The 16,921-nt window shown below is 38.9% G+C and overlaps 1 protein-coding gene across 1 annotated transcript in view; it reads left to right on the plus strand.

Moving 5' to 3' along the window:
- galnt9 (polypeptide N-acetylgalactosaminyltransferase 9) overlaps window positions 1–16,921 on the plus strand; it is a 160,050-nt gene that overhangs the window by 125,455 nt on the left and 17,674 nt on the right. Inside the window, exon 7 of the mRNA XM_079815777.1 lies at window positions 14,456–14,641. Within this exon, the coding sequence (XP_079671903.1) occupies window positions 14,456–14,641 (186 nt within the window). The remainder of the gene's footprint in view (window positions 1–14,455; window positions 14,642–16,921) is intronic.

Below are 16,921 nucleotides of genomic sequence, written 5' to 3' on the forward strand. Positions count from 1 at the left end.
GTGCAAGGAAGGCACAGTGGTGAACCAGTGACAGGGTCATGGGCAATCAAGGCTCATTGATGCACATGGAGAGCAAAGGCTGGCCTGTGTGGTCCTGTCAAACAGACGAGCTACTGTAGCTCAAATTGCTTAAGAAGTTGATGATGGTTCTGATAGAAAGGTGTCAGAAAACACAGTCCATCGCAGTTTGTTACATATGGGGCTGCATAGCTGCAGACCAGTCAGGGTGCCAATGCTGACCCCTGTCCACCACCGAAAGTGCCAACAGAGGGAACGTGAGCATCAGAACTGGACAACGGAGCAATGGAAGAAGGTGACCTGATCTGATGAATCACGTTTTCTTTTACATCACATGGATGGCCGGGTGCGTGTGCATCGCTTACCTGGGGAACACATGGAGGAGCACAACGAGTTTGAGGTGTTGACTTGGCCTCCAAATTCCCCAGATCTTAATCGATGTGCTGAACAAACAAGTCCGATCCATGGAGGCCCCGCCTCGCAACTTACTGGACTTAAAGGATCTGCTGCCAACATCTTGGTGCCAGATGCCACAACACACCTTCAGGGGTCTAGTGGAGTCCATGCCTTGATGGGTCAGAGCTGTTTTGGTAGCAAAAGGGGGACCAACACAATATTGTAGTGTACAAAAGTGATATCTGGAGGGGATGCTTGTTTAGAATGATATTTGATGTATGATATAGACCCCTTAAAAGTTTGTAAACATTGCAACGTTTCATGGTGGGCGGGGCTTAGCTGGAGGCAAAAAAAGGCGCTGGACACAATGTTGACAAGTGCGTTTTTGGAGGGATTTTTTAAACATGGATGCAGAAGAATGTTCGGAACTGTCCGAATATGTACAGTCACTAACTTTGCGGGACCATGACAGCTATTTTTGTAAATTAACTCTCGCGGATGGAAGCAGGCTGCCTGACCCGTATGCCATACGGCCACGGGAGTGGCATGAAGAGTTGACGGGGCTGCCGAGGATGGAGTGGCCGGACATCTACACTTACCTCATCGAGTCACCAAGTGTTTACAGACGAGAAAAGCTACGGGCCGTATTGCATTCAACCACAATTCACGAGTTCACACTTACATATAATTTATAGAGTAAATTTAAATGCATATTTGGCGTGCTGTCCGGGGGGAGGGCTTCGAGCTCGGACTTGGCCCGAACCCAGAGTACCCCCCACCGTGTATGTAGTGGTTAGGACTAAAAGACCAAACTAGGACCAAACTTTTAGCACGCCTGCTATGAGTTCTTCCTTATGTTTTGCCTCCAGCTAGAGCGATGACGTCACAGTGACGTAGGTGATTAAGGGGTCTAAAAAAAAACATTTTAAATATGAGGGAAGAACAAAACACTAAACTTGGTTAAGGCTTTCCTGTAGCTCAAACAGTAGAGCATGGCGCTAGCAACGCCAAGGTCATGGGTTCGATTCCCAGGGAAAGCAAGAACTGACAAAATGTAAAAATGTGTCCCTTGAATGCAATGTAAGTCGCTTTGGATAAAAGCGTCTGCCAAATGCATAAATGTAAATGTAAATGTAAATGTATTTATTGTGACAAAATTATTTGGCAAAAAAAGCTAACTATAGCTGGGTTTATTGTACTGTGCAAAAAATGCATAGAAAAATAAAAGCTCAGGAAAAAGCATACATATTGACACAACATAATCAGTTATTCATATACGTTTTTGCATGTGTTTGGCTATGTTTCATGGCATTATCACAAATAAAACAATTGACTCCAAGCACAACTAGGTAATAGGCGTACAAAATCTTAATTTTTTCTAATGTTTAAATAAAGGGTGAAGATATCACTTTTCCTAGGCCGACCATCACTTTAATGCCCCAAAAATATAAAAATGTATGTCCCCTTTTTTTTGGTCTTATAGCCTAATTTGTCTTATAAATCTTATAATGAATATATTACTTGACAGCTGACAAAAATAATATGGCACAGAAAGCTCGTAAAGACCTGAGCCAAGGATATGTTTGTTCCAATGTTTCCCTCACTGTACGATCTGAATTTATTTTCTCCTCTAAGCCAAAATTGAGCTTTATAATTTCCATTAGGCTTAGTTCACCCTGCAGATCTGGAACAAACTCATTTTACCTCCCCTGTTCTGTGTTTAGTGAAGAGAGAGGAGATGAGAGATGCAGGCGATGCTTGGCTCCCTTATGGCTCATATGAGGTTTTTGATACATCCCACAGATCATGCTGTTTCAGAGGACTAGTTCTCCGGGGATGTGAAGTGTCTACATTATGTGTTTGTGTGTGTGTGTGTGTGCACGGGTATATCCTCTCGCCGTTCTGTACCTACCCATCAGAGTACACATATACAGAGAGAGCTAGTAATTTTGTGCTTCAGTTGAGGCACCAAGTTTTGACAATTTGTTAAAATGGAAGGAATGGATGGCTGTTCTTCTTTTCATGGTGGCTTTCTCTCAGCTTGGCGCTCTGAGCTAGGGCGGCCTGAGTACTCTAGCAGCTGGCGTCGGGGGGGAAGAGACTACAGCTTATCAAACACATATTAAAGGAAAAGAGCAAATGTCAAGAATGTCAGAATTTAGAGTAAAAGCTTGTAAAGCAAAGATAAGATGGCATGAGTTGAATTTTAAATGGTTTCTTCTAGAACTGGTACAACTGTTCACATGCGTACAGACTTAGCTATTAAATATCATAATATTTTAATCATATACACTAAAAAAAATGCACATATACTTATACATGGAGAATATTGATAGACATTGAATATCATGTATACTTAACTTGCCTTCTTCTGATACTGTGGTGGGAACAAATATAGATAAAGGAACCTTCAAATATACACTACCGTTCAAAAGTTTGGAGTCGGTAAGATCTTTTTTTTAATGCTTTGAAAGAGTCTCTAAAGCCGCGGTCACACTAGACTTTGAGCATGCGAAATTTCTTCCGACATGGCAACGGTCGTGATATGACGTCACTCTCTAAAAGCTTCTTTTTTATAAACATGAATTCAACATATAACAAATAGTAATGCACTCAAAATGTAACAAAAAAATATATACAATATATACTCGACTTTACTGCAAAAATAAAATTGTCACGATGAGTTCACCAAGCTTGAACTTTGGAATGCAGCGAAATGCCAAACTTTTCGCATGAGCTTGCGTTTCCGGTCTAACCCAATCGCTTGCGTTTGAATGGAAGTCAATGGAACGAAAAGTGCAGTGTGACCATCCCCTTTGTGCCCACCAAGGCTGAATTTATTTGATCAAGAATACAGTAAAAAGAGTAATGTGAAATAATATTACAATTGAAAATAATTTTCTGTTTTAATATATTTTTAGTGCTGGGCAAACGATTAATCGCGATTAATCGCATCCAAAATAAAAGTTTGTGTTTACATAATATATGTGTGTGTGTACTGTTTCTAATTATTATGCATATTTGAATACACACACACATACATGTATATAAGAAATATTTGCATGTATACTGTATATATTTGTATATCATTTATATTATTTATGAATATAAATATGTTACATATAAATATATATATATATTTTTAAATATATACATGCATGTGTTTGTATTTATATAACATAATAATTAAATCGCGCTGCACAGCTACTTGCTGGATAACGTAGTTAGCTACTGGAAAAGCTACACTGTTTTAAAAGTAACTGAGCTACTGACAAGCTACTAAAAAATGTAGTTAAGCTAGTAGAGTCGCTACTTGTAGCTAGCTACTGCCCAACACTGCTGACAATCATATTTGACAGAAATGAAAATAATATAATGAATAATTAATAAAAATAAAAAAAATCTCCATATAGATTTGTCTATTGTCATAAAAAAATTGTTTGTTCTTGTATCGTTTTGCAGAGTTTCTCCCTGCTATTGTTGCCTTTATCTTGCTCACATGGGAATTGAAGGGTAATATTCTCTGAAAACGGCTTAGCAATGAGGAAAAAATCTGCACAAATAAATTTGAATGTAATTGAACCTCTCTAGTGGGTAGAAAAACAGATGTCAACTTAGTACAAATTGAATAATTTCTACATAACATTTTAATTTTGTCTTCATAACATATTTATATTTACAGTCAATTATTTCATTTTGCAAACATTTTTGTCTTTGTAATATTACGTTTTGTCTCACACCGCTTAAATGGGTCATACATGAAATTGTACAGCTGCCTGTATATAAAGAAGGGGATCACAAGGGGATCATCATATTGGGGGGTCCTTGACATCAGATAGTTAGCAACCCCTTATATAGAATATTGGGCCTTAGCGTGCTTGCATTTGTCTGACAGTTTAAAGCCAAGCCGTGATTTATGATATCTAACATCCCTGAGCTTAAACTTTACATTAACCTTCAAACATCACTGCGTTATATATCATCACATGCTCTGCGTGAGAAGATTATTTTCCCTGCTACGCCCCAAGAATCCCACAGCATGCCTCATTCACTAGTGGCTTAGACATGTAATGTGAACAAGAGCAAACATTTACTGTGTATCTCTTGAACAGGAAATATAAACCTTCATTTACCTCAAAGGATTCCTCATTAATTCCTCATCAATCTTATTTGAATGCCGATGTGTGTATGCTTCTTTAATACGTGACATTATGATAAGTACGTGCCATCATCCAGCCCTATTTCCTTCTGTCATTTTTATCTTCTGCATGTCTTGGCAAAAACTATTACTATGCAACTCAATCCAAACAGTTTAAAGATCCTCGGCAAACACAGTTAGCGACGACTGAGGGGGAAATGATAATTCATTTAGTAAAGCTCACTGGCAGAAATGCAGCCTATGCATCTCATCCTGTCCTGGGAGGGAAAATGAATATGTAATTTGAATCTTAAACTAATTTTTTTTTTTTTAGAATGTCCCCAAAGGGCACAATGGAAAAGTCGATTATCCTATTCAAGTTGCTTACAGTGGACAGATGCTTTCAGGCTCGTGGCTTCTCTTTCATACTCCAGTAGCCAAAGCTAGACACGTCTAGCCAGATTTATCCTTCCTGTCCAAGTATAAACTCAATGCATACGTATATCAGTGTTATTTTTGTAGTATTTATACTATTATAGTATTTATGAATATTTTGAATTTTATTTTTAGTTAAAGTTTTTGTAATTTTGTTATGTGCTATAGTAAGTTTGATTAGTTCAGTTAGTTCCTAAAGCAACGTTAAAGTTTTTCATTTAATATTTATATTTTATTTTATTTCAGCTCTATTTCAATTACCAAATACTTTGGTTTATGCTTAGTAGTTTAGTAGTATGTATACTGTTACAGTATGAATATTTTTTATCTTATTATTTTCTGTTTTTATTTTAATTTTAGTTTAAGTTTTAGTAATGTTTTATGTGCTGTATTAATTTTTACTAGTTCAGTTCAACGGTTACATTTTTAAATTAATATTTATATTTAATTTTATTCCAGCTTTACTTCAATTACCAAATATTTTGGTTTATTGTATGCATTTATATCATTGTTATTTTCGTAGTATTTATGAAAAAAATGTATCTTTATATTTGCTGTTTCTTATTTTAATAAGTTTTAGTAATTTTGTTATGCGCTATAGTAATTTGTATTAGTTCAGTTATATATATTTAATTACCAAATATATTGGTTTATGCTGACTATACTGTTTCTTCCAAAATGCCACAGTTGCTATGATTATCTTAAAGTAAAATCATAGTAAATGATTATGGAATCTCTTTCAGTCAGTTTCCTTTTTGTTTGACACTGATTTCTAATACCAGGTCCCCGCAGTTTTACTGTAATAGCTGTATTAACTGTTGTATTTTGGCTGAAAGCATGGTCAGTTTGGTCCATTTTTTTTATAGAGGAATGCAGCCTGTGCATGTTGTTCACCACCAAACCTTAGGCACCATATAGTTTATACAGGGAAATCTTTTTAGCAAATGAGACATGATGTCAAAATCATTTTTAGTAGCTTTTTGAAATCTCCGTTTGAATTACAGAGGCACTTTTATCTATCTGCTGGTGTGACAGCATTAAGGCATGGCCTTTTATAGCTATTTTTATCATTGTAATGATCATCAATAGCGGCTGATCACTGAAACAGAGAGCACAGGCTGGCGAGAGGGTCCAATTAAATTAGCCAGTGCTTGATCTGAACCGTACATCACATAAAACCGTCTGATATAATTAACGTGATTAAAATAATAGATGGCAAAGCTTGGTCTGTTCCCTGTCATAGGAAGAATAGAAAAGAGAGTGAGACAGAGAATATAATGCTCAGGGAGTAAGAGAGGAGGAGCGGGATTTTCTCAAAGGGTTGGGATGTGTCTCAGAGGATAAGATGATGTAACTTTGTAAAAACAAATGAAAATATATCGCTCAAACTCTGGCCAAGCACGGTTGATTAAGAGTTAGAGGGAGGAGTGAATGAATTGCTCCCGCCATTAATTTGCATGTGCTATTTGCATTGTTTTAGCGCACAGTTCACTAAAGGAATTATGCAAAACATGTAACTGCAAACACACCCACAAAATCTGTGCTGAACGCATTTTGCTCATCACAATTTTCAGGGGTTGGTTCTAATAGCTACTGTAGGCTTTTAGAAATGCCTGATTAAACTGGATGCAGATGTTTTAGTAAACAAGAAATACAGCACACATTATCCCTGTTTAGTGTTTTCCCCAAAAAACACCATGCAAAAGTTTGGGGGTCAGTAAGATTTAAAAAAATAAATGAATACTTTTATTCAGCAAGGATGCATTAAATTGATTAAAAGTGACAGTAAGACGTTTATATTGTTACAAATACAAACGTTATTTAAAAAAAAATGCTGTTCTTTTGACATTTCTATTTAACAAAGACCCCAGCCCCCCAGCCCCCCACCCCCCAAAAAGTATATCACAGTTTCCACAAAATATTTGAGCAGCACAACAGTTTTCAACTGTTTATAATAATAAGAAATGGACAACCAAATCAGCATATTAAGGCCAATTCACATCACACAGACATATGCCAACAAACAAGTCTGTCGGAGTGGATCAGTGTGTTACCCCTCTCGGCATCTGTTGCAGTTGGTTGGAGTTTGTTTTCACCAGACTGAACATGTTCAATTAGCGTTTGTTGGGTCGTGGTATGTCTAAACACTGTGGTATGATTTTCCAACAAATGTCAACAAACTCTGATGTAATCTGACCTGGACACAAACCGTTGCCATGACGATGAGGCAAGTCCCTTGCAAAGACTGTGTAGGTGCTGGGCATGCTTAGTAAATTATCCTTGTAGTGAAAATGGCAGGTTTCTGGACAAATCAGAAGACATTTCTAGAGAAGAAGCAAGGAGATTCATGAGAGCACACTGGACAAAGTTTGAGTGTGTACGCGTAAAATGTGAGCGAGAGCAGAGCCATATTTGAAAGCGCGTTTCCGGTAAGTTTTGTGCTAGAGTAAAAAGAAATCTGCCTGTGAGCGGAGAGATTGGTTACATGGATGCACTCTCATGTTACAATAATGTGCTCTCAACATTTAACGCCATAAAACGTTCTCAAATGAGCTATAAAACAAGATGAAAGTCATTTCTGAAGCTGCAATCTTTTTATTTAATTGAATGGCGAATATTAGATATTGCGTGCCGTTGCGATATGCATATATGATATTGCAATATTTCGATAATTTCGATATATTGTGCAGCCCATATATATCATTTATTTTAAGCCGAGTGTACACTGTCCTTTTTTGTTCATTATGCTGTTGTTGTTTGTTTGATATGACCTTAGTGACATCTTTTATGACACACTGTATAATATTCTTCTGAGGGCTTTGGAAACATTTAGTAGCAATATTAACAGAATGGTTTGTCTCAGACAGCAAAATCTTATAGTGTGTTCCTGGCTTTAGCTTCTTACAGTTGTACTGCCACCATCTTGTTCTGCATGTGTTTTTTGACCTTGATGCCTCTTCTCCAGACCGCTTAATTACGGCTGGGAAAAAAAGTGGAACTCAGTAATGACAATCCCTCCCTCTCGGCATGAGGTAAATGTGTTCCTGTCGGTGCTCTTCAACAATCATCATTTCATCAACATGGCTCCTGAGTCCAGAGAGAGTCTGATTTGTTTTACTAATGTTCTGAAGGAGACCTGCAGGAAGACGCGCAGGAACGTGACCTGCATGCCGCTGACCTACCGTCCCCTTCAATCATACGATATCACCCCCGCTTGTACGCAAAGAAGGTCAAATCTAAACAGCAAAAGAGACCATTTTTATAGAGGACATCTTACATAAATGTTGTTATTTAATCAGTGATACCCGGTCATTCAGAAGCAAGCATAAAAACAGAGGTCATTGCTGGATATGAAAGACACTGAAATGCATTATATCGACATACCCATGCAAAGCTGAATATTAAATATTTGATAAACAATGGCTCACTAACAAATTATTTGTGGCATATGCATTTTTGCAGTGTCTTTAAAGAGGACCTATTGTGCTTTTTTACATTTTCAACTCTCTTGAGTGTGTAATGTTGCTGTTTGAGCATGAAAAAGGTCTGCAAAGTTACAAAGCAAAAAGTCCAATATAAAGGGAGTTATTCTTGATATCAGTGCGCACTGTTTCTGAACTCCCTGAATCACCTCGATTGTGGTCTTGAGTTTTCTTCTGGGAAATTATTTCAATAATTCCCGCCCATACGCATACGCAAAATAATTTGACGTGGCCAGTGTTGATTCTGTGGCGCACCGCCACAAATTAGTCTATGTGTGAGAAACACTGTACTGGAAAAAAGATTTTTGTCTGGATCATGTAAGCAAGATTTATTCAAATCCTTCCCACCACTTACCCTCCTACCCCCCCCCCCCCCCCCCCCATACCCATATACAGTGGTATAAATGCAAAACCCTGTGTCTTTTTTACAGAAAACCCTGAAATTACTTACAACACTGATAAAGTGATAAATATTATAGTATAGGTTGTGTGTGATATAATAAACATATAAAATATTAAAAAAAAAAAACAGACAAACAAAATAGGCATTTTTGAAAGTGTATATCTCAGGCCCTGTGTGCCCTATAACACCCTGCAGACAGTTTTGGTTGTTTCCAGCATATGTCAGCAAACACTGGAAAAAAGAATTCAATGACACTGGGATATTGCATTTATACCACTATATATTGTATGGGGGGGGGGGGGGGGGGGGGGGGGTAGGAGGGTAAGTGGTGGGAAGGTCCTCCCTTCAGATCCATTTGTATAAATCTTGCGTACAACATGATACAGACAAAATTATTTTTTCCACAATTTTTTGGAATCTAGTGGAAACAGCCCAAACTGTCCGCTTTTTTTGGGGGGGGGGGCTAAAGGTTGCAGGCTTGCCGTCTAGTGGCTTTGGGGTTACTGGCAGACTGGGAAGAGAGGTGCTGCAATAATGTGAAATATGTGAAAAATAGTGTTTTTTGAACATTCAAGCATGAAAATATATTCCAATAAACTCCTAAAACAAAATCAAGACTTTGTAAAAGGGCATAATATGGCCTCTTTAATGTACAGTACTAATGTATTTCCTATTGAAACAGGAAGTTGCAGTGGGACATTTAATGCTTGGGCCTTTTTAAAGTAGTCAGTGGTCTTTAGTTAACATCACAGGCCTATAAAACCTTGCTTGTCAACAGACGAAAGCAATAAAGACACCAGGCAAACCCTGATTTGATTTTCTGATTCAGAAGCTGCTGGTCTTTAAAGACAAGACAACTAAAAAAAAAATTTATTTTAATATGCCTCTTCAAAATGATTTTTTTTTTTTTTTCAATGAAAATTGTCTGCTATAATTTAATTTTGTCTACATTTAGAAGTGCATTAGCATATAGATAACCTTAATGCTAACTCCTATTTTGATGGTTTTAATCTTAGAATTGTAATGCAGGCCCTTTAACTTCCTTCTCAGAGAGTGGGCAGTCTCTTTACACAACTCCAATCCAAACAGTCAGGGCTAACAAGTTAATTTGTTGTCTTTTGTCTGTTCCGTGACTGAAAGTAGGCTTTTACTGAGCTTGAACAAAGCATACAATGGAGTATTCACAGAAAAGAGAGAGCAGGAAAAAAGGTAGCCCTACAGCGTGTGTCGTCTGGCAGTAAGACCATAACAGGACTCTACTACTCTGAGATTGATTTTGTACACCAAGGTTGCACTATGGATCAGTGGTGCTGAAGTTGAAAGTATTTCCACAGCTAATGAAAGTCAGTGAATGCATAGCTAGTTCCATTAATGTCACGGTTAGTGGAAGATAGAGGACCGCAAGCTCTCAAAGCGAAGGAGTGCAGAAGAGATGTAGTGCCCTTTTACTAGTAGTTCTTGATCATAAAGTCGCCAAAGATGCAAATTCTGTTCAAAACAACCCTTTTCAGAAGAAAAGCATTATAGTATTTTACTGATTTTGAACTGATTTACTCCTAATTGTGTTTTGGTCTTCCCCCCAGTTTCCTATTCTCTCGCTTGATGAATTCTATGTTTTTCATTATTTCTTGTGTGTTTATGTTGTTCTCCCTTTATTTGTCTAGATTCTTTTAATCAAACACATTAATTTAATTAATTTGCTCTTCAATTAGTTCTAGTTCTAGAGTCCCTGGTTTCTGTTCGCCACTGCTGGTATATGTCGTAACTACACCATCTGGCTGCAAAAAGCACCTCTCTCATACTCAGAATTATCTGTGGATTTTGATTGAATACAAATATGCAAGCAACATACAGTGCATCCGGAAAGTATTCACAGCGCTTCACTTTTTCCACATTTTGTTATGGGACAGCCTTACCCTATAATTACAACGTGAAAGAAATTTGTTTGAAATCTTTGCAAATTTATTACAAATAAAAAACAAAACAAAAATCTCATGTACACAAGTATTCACAGCCTTTGCTCAGTACGTTGTTGAAGCACCTTTTGCACCAATTACAGCCTCAAGTCTTTTTGAATATGATGCTACAACCCTGGCACACCTATTTTTGGGAAGTTTCTCCCATTCTTCTTTGCAGGACCTCTCAAGCTCCATCAGGTTGGATGGGTAGTATCGGTGCACAGCAATTTTCAGATGTGAAAATCTCCAGAGATGTTCAATCGAGTTCAAGTCTGGGCTCTGGCTGGGCCACTCAAGGACATTCACAGAGTTGTACCATAGCCACTCCTTTGTGATCTTGGCTGTATGCTTAGGGTCGTTGTCCTGTAGGAAGATGAACCTTCGCCCCAGTTTGAGGTCCAGAGTGCTCTGGAGCAATTTTTCATCAAGGATGTCTCAGTACATTGCTGCAATCATCTTTCCCTCGTCTCCCAGTTCCTGCCGCTGAAAAATATCCCCACAGCATGATGCTGCCACCCCCATGCCTTCACTGTAGGGATGGTATTGGCCAGGTGATGAGCGGTGATGCATGGTTTCCTCCAGACATGTCGTTTTTCATCATTGATGAATCATCTTTGTTTCATCAGACCAGAGAATTTTGTTGCTCATGGTCTGAGAGACCTTCAGGTGCCTTTTTGGCAAACTCAAGACGGACTGTCGTGCCATCTGGCCATACCATATAGGCTGGATTGGTGGAGTGCTGCAGAGATGGTTGTTCTTCTGGAAGGTTCTCCTCTCTCCACAGAGAAACACTGGAGCTATGTCAGAGTGACCATTGGGTTCTTGGTCACCTCCCTGACTAAGGCCCTTCTCCCCTGATCGCTCAGTTTGGCTGGGCAGCCAGCTCTAGGAAGAGTCCTGGTGGTTCCAAACTTCTTCCATTTGAGGATGATGGAGGCCACTGTGCTCATTGGGACCTTCAATGCTGCAGACATTTTTCTGTACCCTTCCCCAGATCTGTGCCTAGACACAATCCTGTCTCGGAGGTCTAAAGACTGTCTTCAAAATATTATATATGGTGAAATCTGTAATACCCAAAGCTTGCATATCTCTTATAAGATCAATTCTTTCTTGTTAAATTTTTTTACATCTGATCAAAACATGTTCTACAGTTTCCATTTCCTGATATACATTACAAAAACCAGAGTTGTGTTTGCCCATGTAATGTTGCATTAAGATTGGTGTGACCCATTCTTAATCTTGTAAAAATAATAAATTCCTTTCTATTTATATTATGACTAATTTGACTTTGTTTTATATCATTTTGTATTCTCTGACATCCACTGTTAACTGTGGGACCTTATATAGACAAGTGTGTGCCTTTCCAAATCATGTCCAATCAACTGAATTTACCACAGGTGGACTCCAATCAAGTTATAGAAACATCTCAAGGATGATCAGTGGAAACAGCATGCACCTGAGCTCAATTTTGAGTGTCATGGCAAAGGCTGTGTTATTATTATTATCAATGTTGAAGACTGCTTAATATTTTTGTGAAACCCATACTTTTTTCAGGATTGTTTGATGATTAGAACTAGAAATAGAAATGTTTTGTTACTGTGTGCATGTCTTTACTATCACTTTTGCTATACATTTAATCTATCCGTACTGGGAAAAAATATAATTTTTTTCTTACTGATCCTTAACTTTTAAACAGTAGCGTAAATCATAACAGAGGTAATTTACATATAGAACTCTTAGACATTGCATGATTTATTCTAACAGCCATAATGACGGTAGAAAAGTATTTTGTTTTTGGTGCAAAAACCTTTGACCATGTGTAGAATGTCTGTTCTTTTCAAGCCTAGAGCTGCTGTTGTTGTTCTGTTTATATAGCATAGCATATTCCATATTCTGTTAGCACAGCATAGCAGTAGCATATTTCTGTTTTAAAGCACAAGGATGCCATAGCCATGTAATGTTAATAGCCGATTATTAATCTGCATATGTTCATTTGTAAGGAGCCGGCCTCTCAGGTCAGCAGACCTTCTGTATCTACTCCAAGCCGTTTCAGTGACGTTTCCTTGAACTTTCTCATGCCCCTGTCACTGCAGCAGCAGGCTGGATCTGGTTTATAATGGCCCAATTTCCAAAGTTATCAAGACAATATTAAGTTAATGTGACGATCAAAATTATGTCAACAGAACTCAAAAAAATATCTTAAAAGGTTTAATTAAATCAGTAATTCTGAATTTTTAACTTGCAATCATACATTTATTTTAGTTGTGGTAACAGGTCCACTGTATTACTTTTTAGAGTGTACATTTGCTGCCTGTTTTTTCATATATTTCTCTGATGTGGAGGCAGACAAAGTCAGCATATTAGTGTGACTGGTGGGTCTCGGGGGAAGAACATATTTGCACTCGTTCTTCCACACATTCATTTATCATCCCCTGTTTCTCTCATCTCAGCACAAACTAATGGCCCTTAACACTTAATTGCTGTATCAAGCAAGCTCACACACTTTCTATTATGAAGGAGGCAAACCTCAACGGGCAAGTAGGCGTCCCAAATAAAAAGCAGATCATTTTGAGCACAATCTGATGTTTGGATGAGAATGTTTTGACTTTTTTTCATATGTTATAAATTGCACATCATTTGTTATGGTTATATAACTGTCAGAATTGCACACAATAAGCAAAAAAAGGCGCTTTTTTTATTTCAATGTAAAAATTATGTTTACATTGGCAGTCAAAAGTTTGGAATAATTACGGGGTTTTTTCTGCTTACCAAGGCTAAATATATTTGATAAAATACAGTCAAAACAGATTTATTGTGAAATAGTATTACCATTTAAAATAACTATATATAACTGAATATTTATAACATGTCATTTATTCAAGTGATGGCAAAGCTGGATTTTCAGCATCATTACTTCTTCAGTGTCACATGATGCTTCAGAAGTCATACTAATAAGCTGATTTATTGCTCAGTTATTATAAATTATTTCTGGTGCTCAATTATTATGAATGTTTTTTATTATCAATGTTGAAAAACGTTTTTGCAGCTCAATATTTTTGTTGAAACTAGGAGACATTATTTACAGGATTCGTTGATGAATAGAAAGAAATAAATGAAACTTTTTTTAAAAAAAGAAGATCTTAACCCAAACTTTGAAATGGTAGTGTATCAAGGTTTCCACACAAATATTAAGCAGCACAAGTTTTTTCAACGTTGATAATAATAAGAAATGTTTCTTGAGCACCAAACCAGCTCAAGATTTCTGAAGAATCATGTGACTGAAGACTGGCTAGTGAAAATTCAGTTTTGCCATGGCAAAAATAAATTATATTTGAAAATATATTCAAATACAAATCAGTTATTTTAAATTATAATAATATTACACTGTTTTTACTGTATTTTTCCTCAAAGAAATGCAGTCTCTCTGAACATAAAAGTCTTCTTTCTGAAACATTTCATCATTCTTAATTATTCCACACTTTTAACTGCCAGTGTAACTACCTTTATTATTCAATGATAGGCATCTTAGCATCAGTTTTGCACATGCTAGAAACTTTTGTTCACACACTATTAAAAAAAGATAGAGAAAAATAGTTTTAACTTTTATTTACTCTCTCAATCCCAGGTGTGGCAGTGCGGCGGCAGTATGGAGGTTCTTCCATGTGCCAGAGTGGCACACATTGAACGTACAAAGAAACCATACAACAATGACATCGACTACTATGCCAAGCGAAATGCATTGCGGGCAGCAGAGGTCTGGATGGATGAGTTCAAGTCCCACGTCTACATGGCCTGGAATATCCCAATGAATGTGAGTGAACGTTTTAGTAATCATGCTCACCCAACCTCATTTGTTTGAGTCTAGACAGCCAATGGTTAATGGAAAATGATTGCTGTGATTAATTTTGTCATGATTAATTTACTTGTGCGTCTTCTGCGCAAAGCACAATACACAGAACGAGATTGTAGATTAAGTTTGGCAACTTGTCAGAGTCAGTTTTAATGTCGTCCTCAACACACAATTACTGCAGTCATTGTCTGTGCAGTAGATTATGTCGAGTTGCACTCAAATATGCTGTAAATGCATAAGCTGTATGTCAATTAAAGTTTTTTATTAATGGCACTCTTGTACCTTGCAATTTGCAGATTACATTCATAAAATATGCATTTAATTGGACGAATCATGATTTGTAAACACAAGGCATTTTTCTTCCTGAATTTAACCAGAGCCAGCACTTAAGTTATTAAAAGGTTTAATTGTATTGAAGTGTTTCAGGAATGGACTTGGTCAATAAATGCAACGAGATACTTCACCTCTTAACAATTATATCAGATGATTTTTAAATGGAAAGCAAGTTCATAATAGCCAAGCAAACATTATTAATAGTTATTCATAATGCTGTAGTGTTCAATTCCACATGGTGCATTCTGAATTCCTGCATTCCACAGAAGTGCCCTCACTAAGCTTGTAACTGGTCTTCAGTACTCAATGATAGTGATGTTTATTTATTAAACACTTTGTTTCTGCTCTGTTTCACACAGCACATAAACAGTTCAGAATGTATTTTAAATAAATATTTCCTTTATATAATGGCTGTCATTTATAAAATGGTTCCCTTTCGAGAGTACTCTCGTATTGTGTTTAGCTAAACGCTAGGGGAATTTCCTTTCCTCGAGATTTTGAAGCAAATTTTTATCCTAAAAATACCATGTAAAACGCAGTGCAGCTGCACAGCTCTCAGCAGGAAGCAGCTGAGCACTGATTGGCTGTGCCACTGCAACTGCAGGAACCCATGGCGAGACCGCTGGGCGGGAAGGACTAATATTCCCGCCACAAGGGGCAGCAGAATTTGCATAGCCACGGGTATAAAAAACCCTGTCTCGCCAGGTTCATCAGATTATTTCTTCTTCAACGACTCACCTCGCTGAGCTCTGGATTGAAGCCTGTAGTCGACACGCACCCAGCGGAACTCTGCAGCCTGAGGACGTTGGATTCTCCACCTTCAGCCTGCCTTCCAGCTGCACCATCCGGCACATATCCTTTTATACCAATCCGTGTGTTTGCCATTGCTACACACTCACGAATAGAGCCGAGACGTTGTTGCAAATGTCTCGTTCCTCCTGCGCCTCGTGTAGAGGTTTTCTCCCGGACGAGGATCGGCACATCATCAGCGTCTCATGTCTCGGACGAGACCATGCGCAGGCCGCACTCTACCAGGGCGGCTGCCCGGAGTGCGACGAACTGGCGCTGCAGACCCTTCGGGCTCGGCTCGCCAGTTTCGATCCGAATCCCATCCCTTGCTCTCAGCCTCTCGAGCCGTGTAAGAAGAAACGGCGCGACCAGAGGCCCCCGGAGCGCTCTGACGAGCAAACGCCGGCCATTTCCCCGCGTGCCTCGCCATCGCCTGTCATGTTCGCCGAGGAACAGCACAGCTCCCCTCGTCTGGCGGCTGCTACTGTTTCCTTCGGCGGACCGGAAGAGGAGGAGGATGACAGCTTGCTGCATCTGAATGTGGGTGGTCGGACATCTTCTCGGAGCACGCTACTTCGACGCGGACTGCCATGAGCGGCAAAACCTCAGATGACGCTGAGCTTATGCGCCTGCTCACTAAGGCCGTGGACGACCTCGGTATTGACTGGTCTCAACCCAAGGAGCCCACGAGAAGCAGGCTGGACGAGTGGTTTTTCGAGAACCGCCGCCACCCGATCACTCAAAAACCCGCTCCCTTCTTCCCAGAAGTCCTTGAGGAATTATCCAAGTCGTGAAAGGCGCCATTTTCATCTCGCGGCAAATCCTCTTTTTCTCCCTTGTCTCGGTGGGCGATGGCGCTCAGGGAAAGGGATATCACGCTCTTCCTCCCCTCGAGGAAGCTGTCGCTGCACAACTTTTCCCGCCCTCCGCCAGGGGATGGCAGTCAAAGGCTGTACACCCATCTAAGGCCTGCCGCACTACTCGAGCATACACCTCCGCCGGCCAGGCGGCCTCAGCGCTACACTCTATGGCGGTGCTTCAGGTCTTCCAGGCCAAACTCCTCCATTCCCTGGATGAGTCTGTCCCTGATACCGAGGCCCATGAAGGACCTGCGCGGCG

This window comes from Gobio gobio (genome assembly GCF_949357685.1).
Source record: "Gobio gobio genome assembly, chromosome: 4".
NCBI lineage: Eukaryota > Metazoa > Chordata > Actinopteri > Cypriniformes > Gobionidae > Gobio > Gobio gobio.